The sequence below is a fragment of the Musa acuminata genome, chromosome BXJ3-6 (assembly GCF_036884655.1).
Source record: "Musa acuminata AAA Group cultivar baxijiao chromosome BXJ3-6, Cavendish_Baxijiao_AAA, whole genome shotgun sequence".
In the NCBI taxonomy this organism is placed as follows: Eukaryota; Viridiplantae; Streptophyta; class Magnoliopsida; order Zingiberales; family Musaceae; genus Musa; species Musa acuminata.
The window spans coordinates 38,552,935-38,578,909 of NC_088354.1; the positions used below are offsets into that span (position 1 = coordinate 38,552,935).

The 25,975-nt window shown below is 41.7% G+C and overlaps 3 protein-coding genes across 3 annotated transcripts; 2 read left to right on the plus strand and 1 right to left on the minus strand.

Moving 5' to 3' along the window:
* The first annotated feature begins 87 nt into the window (after nucleotides 1–87).
* Nucleotides 88–4,369, plus strand: LOC135640912 (cyclic dof factor 1-like). The gene is made up of 2 exons (XM_065155771.1): nucleotides 88–332; nucleotides 2,844–4,369. The coding sequence occupies exons 1-2, from the start codon at nucleotides 183–185 to the stop codon at nucleotides 4,086–4,088; spliced, it is 1,395 nt and encodes a 464-aa protein (XP_065011843.1). The 5' UTR covers nucleotides 88–182; the 3' UTR covers nucleotides 4,089–4,369.
* A 2,109-nt stretch (nucleotides 4,370–6,478) lies between these two features.
* LOC103975140 (phospholipid-transporting ATPase 1-like) lies at nucleotides 6,479–16,082 on the minus strand. Its single transcript, XM_065155770.1, has 7 exons — nucleotides 14,642–16,082; nucleotides 14,006–14,312; nucleotides 10,832–11,534; nucleotides 10,622–10,745; nucleotides 10,322–10,541; nucleotides 7,219–7,674; nucleotides 6,479–6,942 (listed from the first exon to the last, which is right to left on the minus strand). Exons 1-7 carry the CDS (start codon nucleotides 16,035–16,037, stop codon nucleotides 6,717–6,719), a joined length of 3,432 nt encoding a protein of 1,143 aa, XP_065011842.1. The 5' UTR covers nucleotides 16,038–16,082; the 3' UTR covers nucleotides 6,479–6,716.
* Nucleotides 16,083–21,514: 5,432 nt separating this feature from the next.
* Nucleotides 21,515–23,293, plus strand: LOC135640725 (transcription factor CSA-like). The gene is made up of 3 exons (XM_065155435.1): nucleotides 21,515–21,971; nucleotides 22,210–22,674; nucleotides 22,840–23,293. Exons 1-3 carry the CDS (start codon nucleotides 21,638–21,640, stop codon nucleotides 23,112–23,114), a joined length of 1,074 nt encoding a protein of 357 aa, XP_065011507.1. The 5' UTR covers nucleotides 21,515–21,637; the 3' UTR covers nucleotides 23,115–23,293.
* The last annotated feature ends 2,682 nt before the right edge of the window (nucleotides 23,294–25,975 follow it).

The window sequence follows — 25,975 nt, forward strand, 5'->3', positions numbered from 1 at the left end:
GCTGACTAGGACGCTCACATGGCACTCTTGCGCCCATCGATTACCGGCAACTCCCGGTCGTCCCCTCGATAAAAGAAGGAATTTTACCTTCCTTCGTCTCGCATTGAGCGCTGAGGAGGAGGACATGCGATTCGATTCTCCGTTGGAATCGTCGGGAGCAGCGATTGGACGGCGCAGAGAACATGTCCGAGGCCAAGGACCCCGCGATCAAGCTCTTCGGCACCACCATCCCCGTGGTGGCTTCCTCTCCGACCAGGATTGCGGATGCTGAGGACTCCGAGGTTGAGGCGGCGGACACGGAGCCCGTCGTGTCTGCGGCCGAGGGGCAGAAAGTGAGAAGAGAAGCCACCCACCTCTTTCTTTTTCTCGATTGGCCTTCCTTGTTTCTTCAGGGTTGCATCTAAAGATCTGGTTGTGGTTTCAGGAAAGATGGGTTCTTTTCCTCTTTTTACTCGCTCTTTTCGCCTTGCCTCTGATTTCTTTATTGACATCGGCTAGTTCCTGGTTATAATGATTTTATGTGGCCTTATACCTGATGGGGTGATTGCTAGAAGGAGTTTCTGGTTCGTAGTCGATTCTTGCTATTTCGATCTTAAACATGATAAGATTTACGATCTTGCATCTCGTTCTAATAAGTTCTCCAGAAGTTTTTTCTCAATTACTCTGGGAATTTTCATGGATGGATGGTGATTTCCCTCTTTAGTGCTCCTTTTTTGGGCTATCTTCATATTATGTTTCTAAGAGCCCAGACCAAAATTGCTTGGTTCAGCTTTCTACTATGTTCATCTTGACATCTTCTCTTCATTGAGTGCTTATGTTAGTTGGTGTCTGATTTTTGTTTTTATGTCAAGTGCTAAACTCTTCTTCTTTTTTTTTCTTATTGGGAACTTTTTTTTCCGAAACTTGATATTGGCAACCCCTACAAAAATAATAAAATATAATTTTATTATTTACAATCTCTCAATTATCAATCATATCCTTATTCCCACAACCCCTTATTCCTACAACCCCTCGAGGGGAAGGAGGAGATGGATGATGATGATGATAGACTCATGATTAGGAGAGAAAAGAGGGAAGATGATGAGGATATTTACGTCTATTTGAAGAGGGATATCTTAGGAATATTAAAAGATCTTAAAATAAGATTGCAAATAGCAAAAATCAGTTGCCAATAGAAATCTCATCCTTTTTTTTTTCTTGTTTTCCCTAATTTTTCTTAGCAAGAGTGAAAAAATTGTTGTTATTCTTATGATTTGTCTCTTTCAGCTTTGTTCACAGTGAAGGATCATGTATGAAGTAGAAAAGCATACTGGTTTCATGTTCTGTTTTCTCTTTAGAAAGGTTAATTGCTATGGGATTAATCCTGTTTATGATGTTACATCTGCTACACCCGAAACCTAATTATGCATTTCGCAGAATAATTTCTATGAGAATTAAGGTTATATTCCATCCAGTTATTGATGAGAAAACAGTAAGGAAGAGAAGTAAGAAAAGATATATGAGGTTGCAACAGAAAGCACTGTCACTTGAAGATTTGTTGATTTCAGAACAAGGATAATTTACTGTGGTTTTTTGGTAGGAGGATCTACTTGGATGTTTCTTTACAGTTGTCTACAAGTGAAATTAGTGGATGACAACATTTTAGTTCCATTAATCACAAACTTTTGGAAAATTTAGCATGTCACACAGCTACAAATTTATTAGATACTTATGCTTCTCCACTGGGAGTACTCTGAAAGGATGTAGGTTAAGTTTGTTCATCTTATTTTGCTGTGTGCTTCTTGCTAGAATATCTTTGGCATGTCATCCATCTCTTGATAATGGAATGAGACTGAAAGTGATGAATGTGTTCATGCTCATTATCAAGGAACTCAAATTTGGTAGTGGACCAGTATCGTATCGGTCCATGGTTGGACCGGTACAGATATGATCCTTACCAACATACTGGCATATGGTGTGCCAACATATATATCGGTCGGACGATGGTGTTTACAGGAAGAGTTAAAAAAATGTTTCTTTTTATATAGTTGTGTAGAGTATTCTTGTATTTCTGTGCCAGAGAAAATTCGGGGAGGGTTTTAGCTATGTAGTTTTAGGGACAACACTATCCGTGTTATAATATAGTTTCTGTGATAATTTTTAGTATCGTCTCGAAGGTTGTCTATCAAGTAGCAATTTCACAGTTTTAAGTGGATCTCATACTTTCAGGAGTGATGTTTTAGCATGTATAGCATTTAGGTTTGTTTATATGACACAAGATCAATATTCTACTCTACACAGGGGTCTCTATGAAGGAGAATGACAAGAATGGTCGGTCAGGAACGAATGAAGGAGGAACAGAGGGAAAAAAAAAAGATTAGATTCATTTCATCTAAGTAAAAAAAGGAAGCTAACTATAGTTTGTATTCATGTAGCAAAAAATCTAAAATTGCTGGAAAAGAGAATATACGAAGAATCGCAGACGTGCATACAAAGTCTCGATCTTTTGGGTTTAACCTCATGGATCCTTTCCTTCTATATGGCTCTTCCAAAGGCAATACGATTAGGCAAACTAAGAGTCGTCAAGTCTCTTTATTATGCTTTCTTGTGGTGTTCTTGAGCCTTCCTCTACTTGCTTAATTAACTCGCATCGTTCTATCTAATGCCATTTCATATCTATATGAATTTTTGTTTATCAATTGAATGTCTTATTATAGACATGGTTTTGAAACTTCTTATCTGTACTTTGTTAGGGGTAAGTTCTCGGTTTTGAATGTCTTAAGATATCGGTGCAGTCGCTGAAATATGCTACTTGACCTATTCTGCTGGATAGTTATTTATCTTAGATGGCTATTATATTTCAGGATGCATCTGAAGGAGTAACAAATGTGGAAGTCGACAATGTTTTGGCTACAGAAACTGATGAAGAGGATGAAGGTGCACCGATCAGTTCATCCGGTTTGACCAGTAGCCATAAAGATGAACTCAACAAAACCTCCATTGCAGATGAAAAAGTAGCAGAAAAAGGCAAATCTGAGGACACCAAAACTGAGACTGATTGCTCGACACAAGAAAAGGTTCTCAAGAAGCCGGATAAGATTCTACCGTGCCCGCGCTGTAATAGCATGGACACCAAATTCTGCTATTACAACAACTACAATGTTAACCAACCGAGACACTTCTGCAAGAACTGCCAGAGGTATTGGACTGCCGGAGGAACAATGAGGAACGTCCCTGTGGGTGCCGGCAGGCGTAAGAGCAAGCATTCGGTGGCTTTACAGTGTCGGAGCTTGGTGATTCCTTCAACCGGGTTACAGTCTACTCAACCGGACACTCCGAACTCGACTCATCATCAACGAGCTCTCCCGTGTGTGCCGACGTCCCCTGCAGGACCTCTGATCGGAAATGGCACCGTCCTTAGATTTGGACAAGAGGTTCCTCTCTGCGAGTCCGTGGCCTCTGTGCTCGGTATCAGAGGAGAGCAAGGTGAGACTGCCGATTCTGGCTCCACGATACGTGGAGACAACAGGGAGGAGCCTTGCCGTGCATCTTCTGACATGGAACGAAGCAGCGTGCAAGTTCACTGCAACGGACTTGCTACCTGGGCGTATCCATGGAGACCAACTTGGAACGATGTGGCTGCCATGGAAGCGCATTCTTGCAGACCAGAGAATGGCGATTGGAGATCGGTTCCGTGGGGTGCCGGAGCGGTGATGGCAGCAACACTCCCTTTCCCTCTCATGGCAGCTCCATTTTGGGGCTACACCGCCTGGCCAAATGGGACGTGGAATGTATCTTCTACGAGCAACAGAGGTTGTTCAGGAAATGACTCGCCGACTTTGGGGAAGCATTCCAGAGATAGCAACTTAGAGAGCGAGGCGGAGACGATGGAGAAGTCTTTGTGGGTTCCGAAGACTCTTAGGATAGATGATCCAGAGGAGGCTGCAAAGAGTTCGATATGGGCTGCGTTAGGTATCAAGCCTGACATGGGTGGTATCATCTTCCAGTCCAAGGCCGAGAAGAGAGCTAATAAGTCGGATGTCGCACGTATATTGCATGCAAATCCTGCTGCATTGTCCAGATTCGAGTCATTCCAAGAAAGCACATAGAAATCCTGCTTAGGTTTGTGACAGAGAAAGCAGGATGACAAGTTCCTGTGTTGCTCACACGCAAGCAGGGAAGAGCTCGGCTTGTCAACGACACCTGATGTTGTGCAGGAACTCCATGTTGTAAATACAAGAGGGTGCAGTCTGTACCTTCAGATTTCTACTCCAGAGAAATAGTTCAGAACAAAAAACATAGCGTTGGAACTGAGCAAGTGCTGAATCTTGAATCAATAATATCCTTCTAGCACAGAAGAATAAATTTGACTTGTGTTTTTGTGTGGTCATTGGTTGTCTTGATGACTGACTTTGAAATCTGTGAGCCATTTACATTTATGAGCCAACTAAAAGGTCTCTTGCTTTTAGACACACCTGCATGATCTTGCACCTAATGACATTTCTCTTTGGGCATATAGCTTTAATGCAGCAACTGCCATTGACATATTATCTGTTTTCATCAGTTCTATGACAATGCCTGCAATATTTTGAGCATGAGTTGCTGAGCATGACATTGATTTGTTTGCTGAGGTTTGTACACATTTATCATGCCATAATAATAATAATCCCTGCCACCTGCAACCTTGGTTTTCTTTTGCTGCAGCATGACTGGCACTGCTGAGTCCGACTCTTTTATGGCATTGATGTGTTTGATGAGGTTTGTATACATTTGGTAAGAGCAATGAATAAGAATTCTGTGCCACCTGCAGACTTGGTTTCCTCTTGCTGCAGCATGACTGACACAGCTGATTCCAACTCTTTTATGACATTGATTTGTTTGCTGAGGTTTGTATACATTTATTTATCATGCCATGATAAGAGAGCAATGAAGAGTGTCTCTGACACCTGCAAGCTTGGTTGTCTCCTGCTGCTGCACGACTGACATAGCTGATTCCGACTCTTTTATGACGCCGATTTGTTTGCTTAGGTTGGTTTGTATACATTTACCATGCCATGATAAGAGGGATGAATGAAACCTCTGCCACCTGCAAGTTTGGTTTTCTCCTGCTGCAGCAAGGCTAACACAGCTGATGCCAACTCTTTTGCCAAAAGGTCAGTTGACATCACATAGAATAGGTATTACTGTCAGCGACATTTCTAGCGTGGCGAAAATCCTTTGCTAATAGTTCTTCTGTTTTTTTAGTCTGGAAATTGTGCATGTTGTTCAAGATGTATATAGTCTTGGGTGAATTTTTTTATAAAAAAAATTAAAAAATATTTTTAAAAAATTGTCAGTTAGCATCTCAATTTTTTTTTATTTTTTTCTGAATATTTTTATTTTTAAAAATGATATTACCCCCTCCCCTTAGGTGACGATGGAGGCAACGATAGTCCTCACACCCCCTCCTTCCTCAAATAAGAGACGTAGGTAAGGATGTTAGTCACAACCCCTTCTATCTATGCCTTCATCGTTGATCACCTATGCCACGAGTGAGGACAACGAGGACAACGAGGACAATGATTTTAACAAGAGCTAACGAAGACAAAGGCAAATCCAACGGAACAGATAAGAGAAGAGTTAGGGCGACAATCCTAACCACCTGTGTTATGAGCGAGGTGTACAAGGGTCTGAAGAGAGCTAATGGGATCTACAAAGGCAAAGACGATGCAGAAAAGTGAGGGCAATAATGTAAAATGAAGTCAACAACGAATCCAACTAAAGAAGAAAGCACTCTATGAAAATTTTTGAAAGTTGAGACCTAACTAAGAATTTCTCAAAACTAGAGGGTTTTTTTTTTAATTCACCTTGTACTCTTTTATGATATGTTACCGTTGTGTTTATCAAAATTTCATATGGCATAAAAATCATGGCATAAAAAGACTGTTTTCATTTGTATTGTCTCATATTTAATCAACCATGAAGACTTGAATAAATCGGATGCACCTTTTGTTAAACACCAATTTTCATATGGCATAAAAAGACTGTTTTCATTTGTATTGTCTCATATTTAATCAACCATGAAGGCTTGAATAAATCGGATGCACCTTTTGTTAAACACCAATTTTCATATGGCATAAAAAGACTGTTTTCATTTGTATTGTCTCATATTTAATCAACCATGAAGGCTTGAATAAATCGGATGCACCTTTTGTTAAACACCAATTTGGCTATCTGCCAATGGTAGTACAGAACATTATGATTATAGAATCAACTCTTACATGTACATATAAGAATTTGCAGGATTTTCTCATTTTTGCTGAAACTTCTGACCACTACATTGATGAGATGTAGATGTGCCATTTTATTCTTCAACTTAGTAATCACAATTTATTTTTCTTGCAATAAACCTATAAACAATTTGTCTACATTCTCATGCTGAAAGGAAACATCTTTATCTAAACTAAGATAGTGAGGAAAGTTGAAATAGGCTGACAGCTCAATAAGTAAAGAAGCAATTGGAAATGTGCACATTCAGTTTGGCATAAAATACTGGCATTATTTCATTTAGGGAAAAAGGGACAGTTTGACCTTTCAAGAACAGAATATTCTATTTAGATGTAAAGGGATAAAATCACCCAGATAGATGTATGTAAACAAACTTCACAAAGAATCTAACAGCCAAAATAAATCTATATCAATATACAAAGTAACAAAAAAAAAAAAGTTAGGGAATACCCGAAAGGACAAAATAAAAATCATGAATTCGGCTGCTGATGATCTGAAGAGGACCTCAATAGAGCTTCTAGGGCTCCGTCATGTTTTCGCTTAGCAACCTTCTCGATTTCCCTAACGATTTGTACATCGTCAGGTTTTACGTATGAAGCAAACACCTTAACCACAAAACGCGGAAGCAATGCCAACACCAAGATGCAGAGTAAGCAGAGCCAAAATAATTTGGTAGCCATTAGATTATTGATGGCCCTGACATATAAAACAAATATGTATTAGAAATATGCTTTAAAAGCAACAACCCTTTCATGCATGTATGCAGCCATCTCTTAAAGAGTATGTTCTGATGTATTGATCTTCTTTCGCTATGAATGAACTTGCATTTAGTCTTGTCAGATTTAATTAATTTCTCAATGCTTAAGTAGGATCCCTGAATTTACACTAAGGATTACATGAAAATGCCTTACTGACTTAGAAATCATGCATGGACAGAAACTAAAATTGCAGGGAAAGTGTGAGAGGAAATACCAGTAACCAGGCATTGAAGGTGAGGCATCTATTGCCACTATACAACCCATTGCTATAGCTGTGACACCCCACAAAGTCACAAGTAGAATCCAGTTCCAACTGAACACATCCATGGCCAAATGTATGTTCACCAACAGGACAACTGAAACAATCCATATATCTCCTAAGCTGGAGTCATCTAATGTCCCTGAATAAAAGAGAAAAGGAACAAAGGCGGTAACTAGGCTCTGCCAAACGGAATCCAACATAATCAGAACAAACAACTTTCGGTTGTAACGTTCATCTCTAAGCCCAGGTCCGTAGAGTTGGGGGTAACTTAGCAGAGTCCCATGGCTCAAATCCTGATCATATATTCCAACGATTACAGTCGGAAGTGCAGTATAAACAGCTGAATATAGAAACCCACTGGCATCAGTTATAGGGCTTATCAAACTGAATGCTGAGAAAAATGTGTACCTGCACTTAACAGCCCATAAATTTCAGTTAATGTATTTCTCACATGAGGCAATTGTTATTCACTATAGATAAGCAGCATGATCAGATAAAGGGGGAATCTTAAGATGTAAGAGACCTATACAAGAGTATCCCTTAGCCAATACATACACAACCACAGCCACCACCTGATATGCAAAGTTCATGAAGAATAGGGCAGAAACTACAAAAGAAATTACCTTAGTCTTGGTTCAATCAAGATGTCTCATGAGATAAGGTAGGATGATCTCAGATTATGCAATCATCCAAGAATAACGTCGCATGAAATTAAATTGGGTTAAGGTCTATTTTAGCCTATGTGGTTTTGACCATGGATCTCTTAAGCCCTTATGGTTTACTCATGTTTAAAATAACCTATACATTTTCAAAAACGTAGTATACGAGCCCCTCCCGTCAAGTTTGAGTTAACAGACGTTAAAGTGTACTTACGTGACATCCTGACTAATAATAAATCATTAATATAATGACACGTGTAATTTAGGGTTAAGATTCATTTTAGCCCCTGTGGTTTTGGCCATGGACCTCTTAAGTCCTTATGGTTTACTCATATCTAAAATAACCCCTACATTTTCAAAAACGTAACATATAAGCTTCTCTCGTTAAGTCTGAGTTAACAGACGTTAGAGTCTACTTATATGACATATTGACTCACAATAAACCATTAATATAATAACACGTGTAATTTAAGTTAAAAAAAACTAAGACATCCATCAATGACGGGAGGAGGTATCGTCGTGGAAGCGAGTGTTGCTGCTGCCTAGCAAGGCGCTATATGCACGCAGCCTCTCCCGCATTGATGACGAGTTCATGAGCTTTCGGATGTCACTTGCCAGCTCCAAGGTGTATGCCAATAAGTCGCCCATCACGGTGTTGCCCGCCACCACGAATGGCACTCACTCTGATTCCGATGAGTACCTCCATACCTTGTAAGCCACCTCTCCCGCGAAGCATGACATCACGAAGATGGAGAGCAGGCGGAAGGAACGGTTGAGCTGGTCCATGTATCCCTCCTGCACCCGCTCGCTCTCCTCGACCAACTTGTCGAGGAAGAGGAAGCGACGGAGGCCGTAGCGACGGACGAAGGCAAAGAGCAAAGATAGGAGAGGTCGAAGGCGGAGGTGACAGAGAGTTGGACCACCACGTCATAGGCACGACGGGTGGGGGCGCAGAAGAGGACGAAGTGGGAGGCGGTGGAAACGAAGATGCCCAAGAGGAGGAAGAGGGACCAGGAGACCATTGGGTGCCTAGCGTCGGACTGGTTGACATACATCCACTTGAGGCAGGACCAGAAGCTCATGAGCTCATTATTAGCGTGGGAGAGACTGCGTGCGTACGATGCTCTACTAGGTAATAGCGGCTCGGTGCTGCTGGTGGTGGTCGCTTCCACGACGACGCCTCCTCCTGCTATTGATGAAGGTCTTAATTTTTTTTAACTTAAATTACATGTGTTATTATATTAATAGTTTATTGTGAGTCAACATGTCATATAATCAGAATCTAACATCTGTTAACTCAGATTGACAAAAGAGGCTTATATGCTACGTTTTTGAAAATGTAGAAGTTATTTTAGATACAAGTAAATCATAAGGGCTTAAGAGGTCCACGCCCAAAACCACGGGAGCTAAAATAAACCTTAACCCTAAATTACACGTGTCATTATATTAATGGTTTATTATGAGTCAGCATCTCACGTAAGCAGACTCTAACGTCTATTAACTCAGGCTTGACAGGAGCGGCTTATATGCTATGTTTATGAAAATATAAGGATTATTTTAAATACGAGTAGACCGTAAGGACTTAAGAAGTCTATGGCCAAAACCACAAGGGCTAAAATAAACTTTAACCCAATTAAATTACAAACTAATAAACAAAAAGATCATCAAATTATTGCAAATGTCATACTACCATGCAAGGGAGAACTTAAATAAAAATTAGAATTGTAAAATGATTAACATTCACATTCAGTTAAACTTATTCTTGAAAACCGCCATTAAATTTTGAAGGAATGGTCATTCATTAAATGACAATCAATTAATTTCACCTCAATAGAGAAAATGTACCGATGAGAAAATATAACTTGGACTGAATGCACACAATCATAAAGTGTAAGTTGATTTAAATGCAAAACCATACAAAATAGCACACATTGATATGCTCTATTAGTCTCTGATCATTCCTATTCAATTAAGCTAGATAATTAACAAGTCAAACAACTAACTTATCATAGTTTTGAAGCATGTCACAAAATATGTTTTTTTGGATCCATCCAAATAATTTTGTATAACCTAATTTGCATGAACATGAAAAGATCTTAATATCCAATATTAAGAAAGTCATATGAAATGATGGATTTCAATTGCCATTACAAGACAAAGAATCCTAAAAGAAACAAAAATCTCCCTAAGATAAAGAAAGCAACATATAACTGCTCTCCTCAACATAGAGAAAGCAACAGGGAATATATTTGAAAATTAGATGTAATTTTGAGACTTAAATTTTAACCATTTCTTGTTTTTTATACTTTAGGTTTATATCATTTCCTATTCAAAGTAGAAGCAGACTATGATTTCAGAAGGTTAAAGGGACTACAAGTATCACTTACGATGCTTACCAGAAAATCAAGAATACAACCACAGAATTCCTGTAAAAGTTGTAAATAATCATGTAACCTATGCGTTGGTAATTCCAGTGACCATGTACGAGTAAAAGCGGAACCAAAAATCTGAACTGTCCTATGGCAAAATCTGATGCCATAACTGCTTGTCGGCCCTCCTGGCCGCTGATGCCAATGCCAACATCAGCCATTTGTATCATCGAGACATCATTTGCACCTGGTCCATAAGGAAAAAGATCATGTTACAACTTACAAGTATCAATGACAAGCTCCCTCATGTTACCATAAGATTCTTACCATCACCAATAGAAAGAGTCATGTCGTTTGTTCTCTTCTTTATAAGCGCGACTATTCCAGCCTTTTGCAATGGAGCCACTCGGCAACACAAGACCACATCGCATGTAGTGGCTACTCTGTATAGCTGCCTCACCCAGATGATGGAGAATCAGTATGTAGAAGGAGCAAATAAAAGAAGAAACTAAAGACAATAACCTAATCAGCATTTACCCCATCTTCTAATTCAGTTTCAAGAATATGAACCAATGTAGGGCCATCAATAATTAAGGCCACAGGAACTGTAGCAGAACCAGTGCTCCCTCCATCAGTCTGTGTTCTTGAAATTGTCAGTTTTTCACACATGGTAATGGCATCTTCAAGACTCTGTTTACAGGATTCCTTGGAATGGCTGTTTATTATGATTTGGCTCATATTGTTGGATATAAGCTTACATGAATACCCAATAGATATAGCAGTTTCTCGTTTATCCCCTGTTAGAACCCAAACCCTCATTCCAGCTTTTCTTAGAGACTCTATGGCCTCAGGCACACCTTGCTGCAGTTTATCTTCAATTCCAGTAGCCCCCAAGATTCTGAGATCAGACTCTACCTGGCTTGCAATGTCACCAAGTAGGTCTTCCCTTCCAGATAATGATGTGCTTGCTATATTATAACAAGCCTTCCAGTTCTCAAATTCTCTGCCACTCAAATCCCGCATACCAATTACCAAAGTTCTTAGACCCAAAGAAGAGTAGGCGTGAAGATGCATCTCAGTTGCACGTACTATCTCCAAATCAAAGGATCTATCAAGAATGCTGAACATTGCACTGTCTGCACCTTTAACAAATAGTTTTACGGAATTGTCAGGGCAGCAAATTACAGCTGACATTCTCTTTCGGTCACTATCAAATGCATGAAGGCCCAAAACTTCAAACCTGAACTGACAACAATGACATAATTCAACAAGATAATGGCTTCTGCTAAGAGATGTTGAAATAAAATTTACTTGTACACAAAATACAGCAAATCATTTAGTCAATTGTCATTTGCAAACAAATGAACATGAGATCCAATAGAAGAGCATGGTTACTCATCGTGAATCATCACACTATCACGGACTTAGCTGACTTTGCTTAAGTCGTGCAGCACCCTTACATATCTATCCGCAAAAGGTCAGCCTTCCCGAAACCTCTTGTGGTCCCTTAAGAATTTACAACAGAGAAGACGGATTAGAGAACTTGTTTAACTCGGGATCCACAAACAACCATTTCAGCAAGTACTTGATAGACAATACAAATTACAAATTATAAACATGGACTTCGCAAGCTATGAACGGTCATGCGACAAAGGGTCCAAGGTGGTCCACCACAGACCAAAGCCCTCACAAGTACCCACATGACACTACTATGGAACAAGACAGCGAACCAGCTCTAGACAATACCCCAAAGGCCCATTCAACCATGTGCTATCTAGGTAGCTCTTGGGTGTTGTATTGGCTAACACTCTGCACTACTCTACAGAGTTAGAAAATCTCCAAAATGACTGCCTGGATAGCCTGTTTCTAGGCAGTTATGCCTCTATGTGACGACTACACACAACCAACATTTATAAGCCTGAAACGGCCACAAAGCCAACCAAACTAGGTCTGCTAGGCCTACTGCAAGTCCTCTACATGCTATGCAAAGCATGAACAAAAGATATGTATGTCTGATATGGACATACATGAGCATTCAATTGAACGCTCTTTGTACAGCTTTGTCCGTGACAACACGGATGATTTGAGAAATCGATTTGAGAAAAAGATATGCATCTCCCGCTTCATATGCTATAATAATGGACCAATAAGTAGTCGATACTAAACAACTGCAAACATATCGAATCTTGAATTAGTCAACATCCTAGGTGTACTCTAGATATGCTAGGATGATGGTACTGAGAGTTAGAGATGTCCACCAAAAAGACCGCAATTATAAATAAAATCTGTTTCTTTCTTTAAAGTAAACAGATCCAAAATATGCATCTCCCGATTTGAGAAAAAGATATGCATCTCCCGCTTCATATGCTATAATAATGGACCAAGAAGTAGTCGATACTAAACAACTGCAAACATATCGAATCTTGAATTAGTCAACATCCTAGGTGTACTCTAGATATGCTAGGATGATGGTAATGAGAGTTAGAGATGTCCACCAAAAAGACCGCAATTATAAATAAAATCTGTTTCTTTCTTTAAAGTAAACAGATCCAAAATATACCTTATTTGATACAAATATAAAAAAAAAATCCAGAAAACTAATACAATTAGAATACAAAGGTTCCAATTGTTTTGCAAACTTCTAAGCAAGTTTCTTAGCATCAAGTGTAGCTTGATAATTCACCTAGTTCATGCATTAACATGGTCTTATTTGACCAAATTAGGCTGTCATGCACCTCCAAATAAGATCTCCTTGCTTAGCCACAGTGGACAAGCTGGTGGCTAAGCCCCAAGAGTCAGCCCAGTTCTTGTCAGGGCCTCAGTGCTGCTTGGAGCCTACACTTAGTTTTCTCCAGATGCAATTCATGTCCATGTCAAATTCCACGCCCATGGCTCCCAGTCAGGCCCATCACCCCTCCAAACCAGGTCCTAACACAGTCTAAGTGCTACCCAAAAGCCACTGGAATTAGCTCTCATTGGATCATCATACCAGGTAGGACAAGGGCATCCTATGCATGCAAAGGGTCAACTTCCCTAACATGACCCCTTGACACATACGTCGACCAAGGAGATCAGTTGACAGAAGAACTTGGAGTAATGGCATTCTATTTTGACTAGGAAATCATACTTCCAAAAGGGAGATGCTTCATCTTTGCCACATTTCGGCAATAATCACCTCTTGCAGAATTCTCTGAGTTCTCCACTCATTATCTTTATTTTCACTATAATGAAATAGGCTTCCCTACTACATCTTAGAATGATGAAGCAAGACTTTCTACAAGGCAAATCCTTCTAGAAAAGAAAGGGCATGGAGACAGCATGTTAGTCATTTACTTATGAACTAAATTTATTCTATACGAGTGACAATTTGGAAGTCAGTTATACGATTCATGGGAAAGTTAGGAACCCTTACAAGACCCTTAAGTTCAAGAATGCATGAGGATCATCCAGGTTATTATGGGTCTAAATGTCCCGGGATACGTCGTAACCCACCTGATTAATAAAAAGTCTCATGTTACCCAGCATATAAGTAAACTTCAAGCAGTTTTTTAGAGTCTCAAGAATATTGCACGCCCTTACTTTTTAGAGTATTAATCGAGAACATTCTTGATCGACACCTATAGAAATTTAGCACCACTAGAACCAGATGGTATGAAAAAAACTAGGAATGCAACACAAAACAACTGAAAAATGACAGAAAGAAAGGAGTACCTCTGTCTCTCCCCAAGAACATCAATGGTAATATGCCCGGATGTTCTTTCTATTAGCACAAAACCATAGGCTGCAGCAGCATACACCAATGCCTGTTCGTCCGGCGAGTCACCCTGATAATCTATCAATTTCACTGCTGGATCAGATGTATCCAATACCTGAGGCACAATGGTGTTACACGTAGCCAATGCAAGAAAAAAACTAACAGCATATAATCCTGCTTCTGTGTCCCTCTCGGTCTCTAACAGTCTCAGGAGCTTGCGGTCAGTATTAACCATAACTTTCGGCCTCCAAACTTGACCATCAACTGCTAGCAACATGATAGAGTAAGTGATTAACGATAGGTTAATCACATCCAAAACATAATCAGAAGCACAGTTCAATAGTCATCTTGAAACAAAACATAGTACCCACTGTTCATAACCTAGTAAAAATTCAAGAGCAACCAGGACATAAAAAGAAATATTTTCTAATGAAGTGCAATGTGGGTGCTCCAGTGAAGGAAATACGACCAAAATGTAGCATACATTCTACTGCTAAATTGAGAGGGACATCACATAGCTATAGTTCATTTATCAAGAAACATATATATTGGTATTATAAACCACAAGGGAGCAATTGCAGAGAAGATACTACCTATGGTGGGATGAGGGGCAATCTCGCCGGGTGTCAGAGGCTCTCGACAAACATAATCAATCCCATGAATACTGGCACACTGGAAGACCATCTTATTCTCCGTGAGAGTTCCGGTCTTATCCGAGAACACATACTTGATCTGCCCCAAGTCCTCGTTTATATTCAAAGCCCTACACTTGAGCTTGTTGCCGGTCGCCTCATGGCACATGCTCTCGTCCTGGGTCATCATGAACGATTGCATCAACCTCGACAGCTCCATGGATATGTAGAGCGAGATGGGAATGAAGTTCTGGAACCTAAAAATGGACTTCAGAAATGCAAACAGCATCTCCAGCCCTAATCCATTATACAAGTAATCCCTTGGCGGAACCCTGGAGTAGTCCTTCCGCCGATAGAACGGCAAGGTGTCCAGCTTATCCCTGTTGCTGTGAAGCCAAATCACAGTAGAGATCGCGATCAGTGAGCAGATTCCGACCATTATGACGGCGAGCACGATGATTTCGCGGTTCATGCGGGTCTCCAATCGACTGCGTTTGGAGGGCGCGCCGGAGTTGTTGAGCATTACCTTGGTCTCTGTCCCGATGTAGACGGCGACGCCGACGACCCAGGAGGTGTTCTTGATGTCGCAACCGCGGAGGACGATGTTGGTGGGACCGAGTGGGATCCTGGGGCCGTCGCCGCGGAGCTCGATGGTGGCCTGGAATCTATAGATGTTGAGGTTGGGTGGCTCACAGCGGATGATGGCGCCGGCTAGGGCCTCGGGGGCGAGCGAGGCGGTCTCGAGCTTGGCGTAGCAGCTCTTGAGGTTGGACTCGCCGTCGAGGTTGATGGTCTGCACGTAGGCGACGCCGGTGGGGTCGCTGGTGGCGAGGAGGACCATGTCGCAGGGGATGGTCTCGTTGGCCACGACGCGGACGAGCTCCCCGACGCGGATTTCCTTCCATTTCTTCCTGACGGTGGAGGCGGCCTGCTGTGAACGGAGGGGGAGGACGGAGGCGGGGCGGTTGTTCTCGGCGGTGTCGGAGCGGTGGCGCTGGTAATCCTCGTAAGCGTCCTTGATGGCGGTGAGAAGGAGAACGGTGCCGAGGGGGAGGAAGGCGGTTTGGCGGCCGAAGACGGTGAGCTGGGGGATCTGGTTGAGGAGGGCCAGCGCCAGGAAGTAGATGTAGGCGACGCGGCGGAACTGCTCGAAGAGGTTGCGGGGGATGAAGGTGAGCAGGGAGTACTTGGTGGTGCGGATGGCGTTGCTGGCGGCCACGTCGGCGCCAGGGGACGAGGACCGGTCCGGGTCACCGACGAAGACCAGGCGAGCGTCCTGGGGGTCGCCGGCGGCGGAGGCCATGGAGGGGAGGAGGGGGAGGGAGAGCTTGGTAGGGGAGGAGGAGGAGCTCAGCATTCCGGTTAAGGAGGTGGAGGAAAGAAAAGGAGGTCGAGGAGAGTGGGTGGGGAAAGGATGCCACCACTGTTTCTTCTTATTAAAGAATACGTCGACCCAACCGGAGGCCTTTTGTCGCAAATGCTTTACTGGAAGCGGGTCCCACTGGAGCCGTTGCGGAGACTGTCTGCCTGTCAAGAAGAGGACGAAACGGGGCAAGATTTGTGCGGGACGCGAATGGCTTCCGAGGAGATGACGAGGGACGTCCTTTGTCGATGTCTGCGTGGGCCCCGGTCCCACGTCAGTGGAAAGACGGGCACGGATACTGGGTTGCCGCGGAGATGAGTAGCGAAAGTGTTGCCCTTTTGTTTCGCGTGCGCGCGACGACACTCCGGGACGGAAGTCACGACCTACGCCCCGACGTGGCGAGTGGGCCGGGGCTGACGGCACCTCAAAATCTCGTGATCCAATAATTTAGAATCCGTAAACACCGCCATCAACTTAATTATGGGCATAATCGTAATAGATTGACCTCACGCATACAGTAAAGTTGATTCACCTTCCACGCCATATGTGGAATTAAACTAAGATGTCGCATGTAAAACATGTAGCAAAATACACAAAATATTGTTCGTACTAAAATACATGATGCGTAGGACAAAATACGAACCGAGTTCATGGTCGACAAGGTCATTGTGATCTCCGGTAAACATGGGTGCATGGGAATCTCCAAACCTCTTCACATGGTCATCGTAATCTCTAATCATAACTTAAATCACCATCGACAAAACATGTCACAGCTATAAAATCACCGGTCGATTGATGTGCACGATATATGAGGATTTATCAGATTGTGGATTTGGGCTTCACTTGTTGGGTTGGGCTGAATTGGTCAGCCTGGGAAGAATAGTATGCGTAGGCGCGCACTTGCAGCGGAAGAGACTGGACCGTGATGATGGATGCCTGTGGCGGTCGATGTTGTCCGAGGAAGAGAGAGAGGAGGAGTGGGGTCATCTCCATCGCTGAATAAGTGAAGGGCTGAGAGAGGGGATGAATGTGGCCTGCTGCGCTGCCTCAAGAAGCATGCAGGCGTGTCTCTGCAATGTTGGTAAGAGAGAGAGAGAGACAGAGAGATTGGGATGACAGAGAGGATTTTTTGGATTTTGCTGTTGCCTAATAAAGCGGAGACAAATCCTGCGTCGGTGTTGTGTTCTTTTGGATGAGGGAGGAGGCACCGACTCGCTCTCTCATATTACTACTACGTGTGGTGAGTTCAGCCAACGCCAATGGTAGGGGAGGGAGGGAGGGAGAAGCACAAAGGAAGTTGAAAGAGAGAATTTAGTAGCAAGCAGTGGAAGGGGGGAGTCTCAACAAAATTAGTGTTTGGGTGCGCCAAGAAAAAGAGGAGGAGGACCCACCAGCACACATCCGGCCACGCAGCAAATCCTGCGCCCGATATTATTCCTCTCTTTCTTCAGCTTCGCTGACGCCAAACCAGCAAAACGATAACACGAACATGTCCGAGCCGCGACACGAGAGAGAGAGAGAGAAAGAGAGAAAAGAGAGAAAAGAGAGGTTACCAAACCGGCCCGTTACAGAATGCAGCGATTAGAATAACAGATGGTTGAGTAGAATATTGCTATTCCTACAATCAACATGTTGGGTCTCACATATCAGACAACGGGAGATGTCACATCATCTCCGACGCTTATATAGGGTGATTCAATGAACCTAAATAAGGGTGTTCTAGTTTCCAAAGTGGTGGCCATGAACATTGTTGTTCTTTACACTATACAAATAGAATAATTAGGGCATGTCATTTGGTGAAACTAAGTTGAATTCTACAAAGAAGAATGTGAAGGTTCTTCTTACTAATATATTTGGAATGCTACCTAATCCTAATATATTAGTGATGAATTTCAATGATGGTACTAAGTAAACCAAATTCAAAGGGGAGGTTAAGGTTGGATTCTGTTGCTGTTGACTTCTTCCATCCATTTCATTAAGAATCCATGAGATGCCTCTGGTTGAAACCAAATCCTAATTCTCATGCACCACACACAACAATGTCAGATACAAGAAAGGAAATGATAAAGTTTCTTCAAGTATCAATTGTCCAAGCCAAAATCAACTTCCATTTTGATTGCTCCCCTCTTGAAATAAAATTCTTATTAGGACCATCAGGAGTTGAAAAGGAAAAAGGATGAAAAGAAATTGGAGTCAACATGCATGATCCAACATATTACACCAAATAAGGAATGTAACTTCCATGATGTCAACAAGCTTGAAAGCAGCATTTCAATTTGATAGCTTAAAACAAAAATTGTGGTCCATCAACCATGATTGCTCACAAGCAAACTTAGTAAGATGTGAATTGAGAAAATGACCTATAACTGAACTAGTCCTTCTAACATGTTTGATAGTGATGGAAGATTGGCACATTTAATCTCTCTCTCTCTCTCTCTCTCTCTCTCTCTCTACACACACACACACACACATATATAAATATATAATTAATTACTGAGGACACCTATAATTTAGGTAACTAAGAAAACCAAAGTGGGAATTGAATACTTACAAAGTAGCTCAGGTAAAGACACAGGAAAAAGGGCAAGCGTTGGGTCAAAGAAAGAGGCTGATATTGTTCTTACCTTGGGGCTTGTTTTACTTCTGCTTTGTCTTCTTGTCGAGGAACACATGGCATGGCTGCGGTCTCACTTAGCTTCGCAACAATTGGCATGCACATATCAATCAGTGGCAGAAAAATATTATGATACAACACAAACATGTCTGCTATTAGATTTTCACATGGCTTTGAACACAAAAAGTTGAGCAAATGCATGTACCACCATGGCTGTTGTGATTGGTGAACAAAGCATTCACCAACCAGGACAGTCGTGAAGGAACTGCTGTTCTTACAGGAAGATGAAAACCCACTCATGCCAAGAAAAAGGAGCAGATCTACATGCTAGCTCATGTGACTTGATGAGTGGTTCGAGACCTTGCTGGACTTTGTGGATAACATAAGTCCATGGTAGCATGGAATAGGTCGAAAGACTTTATGAGCTCCTTTGTTCAATTTGTCTACACACTGTAGGAGAATCTAGTGCATTCCATACATCAATCACCTCACCCAGATCTCTGCCTCTTGTCTCACCTAGAATTTTAAGATAGTATACTTTTTCTAAGAGAGAAAATAAGTTGAGAACAGTCCCTACTCTCTTTTTCTCTCCAACGTTTATGAAATGATCCAGAAGTATAACACCTACTACAAGAAGGCTAATGTAGACCTATTCATCTCCTTCTTTGCAAAGTTGATGACTTCTTTCCTGCTTTGCTTAAGCTTCAGAAGGACATCAACTGGTTGTCAAATTAGGATCAAAGGGGTTCCTAAGTTTATCATAGCAAAGCTGGCTGGTGGTTAACAAAAAGGAGTATGTCAGCTAAGAATGGTTGAGAGGTGACAATACATCACTTGGTTGTGTCTCTATCTACCGGGGTACTTTTCTTCTCTTTTTTTCTTTCCTTATCTCTTATCAGGAAGGGAAATATTCTTATAGGAAAAGGGGACCGTTTCCATGAACCATTTTGTTGTTGTTACTTGCTACACCATGTATTTACTTAGGATTCTTTCCCATCCAATGAGCTATTGCCTGACCAAGGAATCTATATGCACTATAATCCAAATGGCTGTGGCATCAGAATTAGTCAAGAACAATTTATCAACATTATATTTGAGAGGACTCATTAAGTGGAAAAAAAATTAAGGCATTCTGTTATATGTGCGCATCAAATGATATATTTCTCCATACAAATAATCAAGTGTAATGGCCAATCCTAGTCAATGAAAACAAAGTTCAATAACAAGGTGCTGTGTTTTTTTTCAACCGGAACATGTTCTGTGGAGTACAGCTTGTGTTTCAGCTACCCAAGAAGACAACTAGATATAAGAGAATGTAGTATCTAAAGGCAAGGTGGTTGATTTAAGCAGTCAATATTGACTCAGAAAAGGTAAATGCTTGGAATTCTATTGCACTCATTCAAGAGACATATTCTTTCAGAGAAGCAAACAAGCAACCAAGTGGAAGAGAATAAAAGTGGAGGCAGGCTGATTGGTCCACGACACAATGTGTTCTTGTCCTTCCAGTATATACACATATAGGTATTTAGTCGTCAACTGCAGTATAAAAACAGATATCTGTGAAGATTGATTGGCTACAAGATAAAAAGAGTTGAATGAAGGCTGATTACACAGTGATGCTTCTGTATTGAGAATTGGATGCAATGGACCTTCTCTAAGATACCGTAAAGAACTAAATAACCAGCTACCTTATGAAGTCTCAGTGTTTGTCAGAATGCACCTGGTCGAATTAGATGATCCAGATTCTTTAGAGTAATTAACCTATAAAAGAATATGGCATGTATTTATAATCGTTTTAGTTTTTATTCTCTGTTGTAGCAGGAGACTTTTGTCTGCTTGCGGGATTTCTTTTGCCTGCAATTGTTTGTACACAACATGCAGTGAAAGATGCAAGGGGAGAATAATTATGGCCCCAAGATGATGCAATCATTCTGTAGTCACATTGTCTGTTAGTTTGTGGCATATAATATTATTCCTAGTATTCTCGTTTTTGTTTCATAACTTAAAACTCTTTCTGAGAACTTAGCTAGTGGATGCAATTTACCCGAAATTCTAGCAGACAGAATGATGCCTTTTGATGGTGAGATTTAAATATTGAGAAGGCCCAGAAAACACAATCAATAAACTATTAATTGTGACCACCAAAACAGATTGCCTGAAAATAATATATATATATATATATATATATATATATATATATATATATATATATATATATATATATATATATATATATAAACATATGCATGTATATATACATTGGATGTAAAGAAATAAAGAAAGGATAAGCATGGGAGGTAGGAACGGGACAAAAGTCTAAAGGCGCAGTACAAGTTCCACCAAATAGAAGTTAGAGAGGCATATGATGCAGCACAAAAGTTTAAAGGCACAGTACATCTTCCACTAAATAGAAGTTATAGCAAACATCAGATGGTTACTGTACTAATTCTATATGCTTTTTGTTTTTCTTTTGGAACCTTTTCTTTGCTTTGGAATTGTAACATTGGTGGGGAGGTGGAAAAAGACGAGGAAAGTTCTGATGGCTTTGTTGAGTGTTAGAGAGACAGAGGCCACCATCACATATAAAAGTGTGTGGGGGGACTTGGAGTCCCAGACCCACACGAGCGGTTCTTCTTTGAACCTGTGCTTGCAAACCCCAAGTTCCCACACCCTCCTCTGAGCTATCAGTCTCAGGAAAAAAAAAAAAAACAAGCAGAGAGAGAGAGGGAGAGAGAGACTCGTGTGGTTTTCTTCCTCCCAAGCATGTTGCTGTCTTTGCTGTCCTTTATTTGAGTTTCTTTCTCGGTGAACATCTCTTGGGGTCCTCCACCATCTCTCTTTGCCTTATTTTTTAAAGCCCTATCATCTTCAGACTTGCCACCAGAAGCGGCTATTCATCAACTCCTCCTCGCCTGCTCACATCTCTGGAGTCCTCATCGGGTCATCGTGGTCCTTCGACTAAAACAAAGCAAAGCAACAAATGGCTCCGAATGAGCTAAAGCTCACGGGTGACATGGGGTTCCTCCCTCCGGTAGCACCACCATTTGTTACAGGCTCTACCCATGGAGAGAGGGAATGTTGGGGCTTTCAAGGCTTAGCAGAGGGGCATGGGAATCATGGGGATCGAAGGAGCAACAGGGAAGGCAAGGAGGAAGAAGCTGGTTATGGTCATGTTCACGGGAACGAACGGCAGCACAGGCCATGTGCTAGGGGTCATTGGAGGCCAGATGAGGATGCCAAGCTCAAGGATCTTGTCTCTCAACATGGCCCCCAGAACTGGAACCTGATTGCAGAGAAACTACAAGGAAGATCAGGTACTCCAAATGGAAAAGAGAAGATCTTTGTCAAGAAAATCAAAGAACTCCACCCACCAGTAGTAGTTCTCTAATTTTCTAGCTTAATCCAGTCTTCCTTATCGTTTATTGGAAGGAAACTAGAGAAAAAAGAAAAAACCTGATCCATCTCCGTGTCTTGTAGAATAAATACATTGATGTGTTCTGCTGATTCATCTTCTTTCTCCTTGGTTCTGGATTTGGTTTTGTATTTGGGTAGGGAAGAGCTGCAGGCTGAGATGGTTCAACCAGCTGGACCCAAGGATCAACAGGGACGCATTCAGCGAGGAAGAAGAGGAGAGGCTGTTAGCTGCCCACAGGCTTTATGGCAACAAGTGGGCACTGATCGCCAGGCTCTTCCCTGGCAGGACAGACAATGCAGTCAAGAACCATTGGCATGTGATCATGGCCAGGAAGCAGCGGGAGCAGTCCAATGCCTGCAGGAGAAGAAGGCCATCTGCTTCATCCTCTATCCCTTCCCTGCCTCACTCCCTCCCTAACAGGAAGGAGGTCAACCCCAGCAACAATGCATGCAGTGGTGAGTCAACCATCACCAGCACCAGAGATGAATCTGCTTCCACTTGCGCAGACCTTTCTCTCGGTTCCTTCACCAGCAGGATTGTTCCCAGCTTCCCTAATGGATACAGCCCCTCCCACCAGCCACATTCGTATCAAGCATTCAATGGTATGACCTTTCTTTCTGTTCCTTCAAAAATCCTCGTGTGTACTGCAGTCTGATTTGGCTTTTACTTCTCTTAACCTATGCCATGCCCTTTTTCTATTTCCATCTCTCGTGTTCAATATCACACCTTAGTTCTGGAGCGTGATCTCTGTTAGTTACTTTACCCAGGGTCTGATGGAAAGGTGGTGACTACGAGTAACAGGATTTATGTGAAGCATGGTGACTCTGGTGGAAGCTTTTTCACACATGGTGTTCCCAAGATGTTGGTCCCAGGGTTTGATCAGTCTGATTGCACTGGCACCGGTTCAGCTTCTGGGGCTTCAGCAAATGAAGCTGTGGTCTACCACATGACCAACAACACTCTGCACCATGGTGAAACAGAACATGGGGGAGAGAAGATCAGGTTGCCCTTTTTTGATTTCCTAGGTGTTGGAGCAACATAGGGAGGCTTAGTAACTCCTTAGGTACACTATATCTATAAAGGGGGTCCTTCTATAACAAAAGGAAGAGAGGTTAGAAAGAGACAGGGCAAGGGGTGTTGAAGAACTCTGATCGTGTGTTGTCTATCCTCTGAGCTTTGTTTAAATTTTCAGATCAAACCAATTGATATGATGTTGCTTTATCCTATAGACCAAGACAACATCTCGGAAAGTCTCAGGTACATTCTAAGTTGCAAGAACAGTGGAACTTCATCTCTCTTCTGCTTTGGATTCTAAATGCATGACAGTGGATGCATGTTCATTGCAAATGAAAATTTCCCTAAAAGCATGATTGTGTCCAGAAGTACTGTGGGTTAACAATCGCATTGAATAGGAGCTCTTTCACTAAATGAAGATTCTTTGTGCATGTCTCACATATGTGCATCAACTAATATACATATATATGAAAAATGGAAAAAAAAATCCATGCATTCGTTTAATTACTGAAAATTATTCTGGTGAATCAGTTTAAGATGAATCTGGAAGGATCCATCTTGTTTTCTTTTTTCAAATTTTCCCTAGTTCCACTTAAGAATTTTCAAGTAGAATTCATGGGCAGATAAAAAGATGTGACCAAGATAATATGTGAAGGTAAATTTATAAAACCATACTTCAAAAAAAAAAAAACTAAGCTCCGCGATAAAGTTGATACATACCAGGACACGTTTCCGAGCAGGAAAGCTTCTTTGACAAATACTGGGCATATTTATGTTTGACCACCATCAGAGGTAATTTATGGACATCTGATCATAGAAGTATCATTAATGTAAATAACAAGTAGAGATTTTATTTTGAGCAACAAATCTACCACAAATATAGGAGAGAAAGTGCCTACCCCGTAGATTAGGGCTATTAGGTCCATCCAGGAATAGAGTAATGTTGTAGAATGAAGGCTGGATGCTGCAGCGTAGAGCTTTTTCAAAATTGAATGGTTGTCCTTGCCGTGAACTTTAGCACAAGCTTTTGCATGATTGCTCTACGAACCACTTCTGCAACACAGCAATAAAATCAATATTTAGCAAGTCCAAGAATGGTGCAACCCCATGCCGCCAGCATCTCCTTTCGTGATGACCATGACACACTTACTCATGGGTGAAACTCTAGTTTCCCACGGTTAAAAGCGTCAAGCTAAGCGTTCCAAAACGTGGCTCCGAGTGCCACAGTGGGAACCAGCCAGGCCAAGTTTGGCTTCTTCTTGTGCTGCAACTCCACATCATGTCCTCGGCCAGACTCTCTGCCCCCCAGCGGTAACGGCCTCCCACTCCCCCTTGGTAGGTGGAGGGTTTGGTAGCCGGTCTGACACAAAATCCTAGGGTTGGTCATGATTCCCACGGACCATATCGGGTAAGAGATCAGCAGGCGTTGTTGGGAAGCGGAGGCCTTTTGTGTTGGCTTCACCTCCGACTTGGGAGGCTGTTGGGTGCTCAGAGATGCTGAAGACTGACAGGCCCAGCTCAATCTGACAGTCCCAGCTCAATCATGGTGGTGACCAATAGTTACATTCAGTGAGAAGCTGAGAACCTTAAGAGAAAACATAGACCCCAGCCTGTTAGAGTCGATGATTTCATCCACCTGACTGAGTGAACATAGTCCTCAAACCAGTTAGACCAATCCTTGGAGAAGAAAGCAACAGAGTAAAAAGCTGGAGTAAGATACATGTTACTGCCTAAAAATTATGTTTGCTTTAGTAAAAAACGAAACTGTATGTGTCATACACATGCTCAATGCTAGGTTATTGCAGTTGTACCCTGTTCTAAGATTCCAGAAAAGCAGTCTGCTTTCATTTAGAGAGCTGTCCCTGACAAAAGACTATGGCTGGGACTCCCTGGGGGGATGCTCCATCTCTCTTCGTTTTAGCTTAATGCAGAGAGGCAACTGTATCTTTTCTTCACCTTCATAAGTGGCTACGCCATCATGGTTGCTTGTTTGACGCATCCAACCTAAGGAGGTGCCATTTATGGGGTGTGGCAGGTGGTTCAAGAGACACCACAGCCAGATCCCACGGGTTCATAAATGTAGCTAAATGCTGCTGCTGAGTGCAGAGATTTGGGTGTTCCTTTCAAGAAGGATTTCAGCAATATGGACTCGAGGGTGGGAGAGAGAGCAGCAAGAAGAAAACTGCTGAAATGCTGCTGTCTAAAGTACTTAAATACTTATCCATGGTTTAATTTGGTTCTTTCAATTATAAATAACATGAAGAGAGAGAGAGAGAGAGAGAGAGAGAGAGAGAGAGAGATTCATGATGATTCTCTAACCCCAATTTGCACATACTTACATTACATATTTAAATGAATCTTTGAGGAAAAGTAAACGCACCTGCTTTGCATTAGTGAATGGATGTCCACCATCTTTTGCTGGACCTAAATTTCACAGAGCAGGTACAATAGACTGTTAGTGCCATCAGCAACATTATTAAGAGAACAGAAATAATATGACACCAGCAGATAAATAATACTACCACAAATTTAAATGTTTCTTCAGATTTTTTTTCCCCTCCGCAAAGAATTAAAAAAGCACCTCCTTTCCCATGCAAACATGCAACTTAAGAGGTATGAGCCCATTCAAGCAACATTGCAGATACAATGTCATAAAGAAAAAACTCATATATTGTTTTGTTTTATCCAACACCCAGAAAGCACTAACTGAACTGAAGGCGCAGCAATAGTTGACTTGGGAGAACCAAACTTAAAAACACTTATCTAGCATGCATAAACATTGCTGGTCATGTCATCACTTCAAAGGCTATCGAAATATACTTAAAATCATAAGTACAGGTGTCACACAGGAAGTCTAAAAGGCATTCAACGACTCATGCATTATACTCT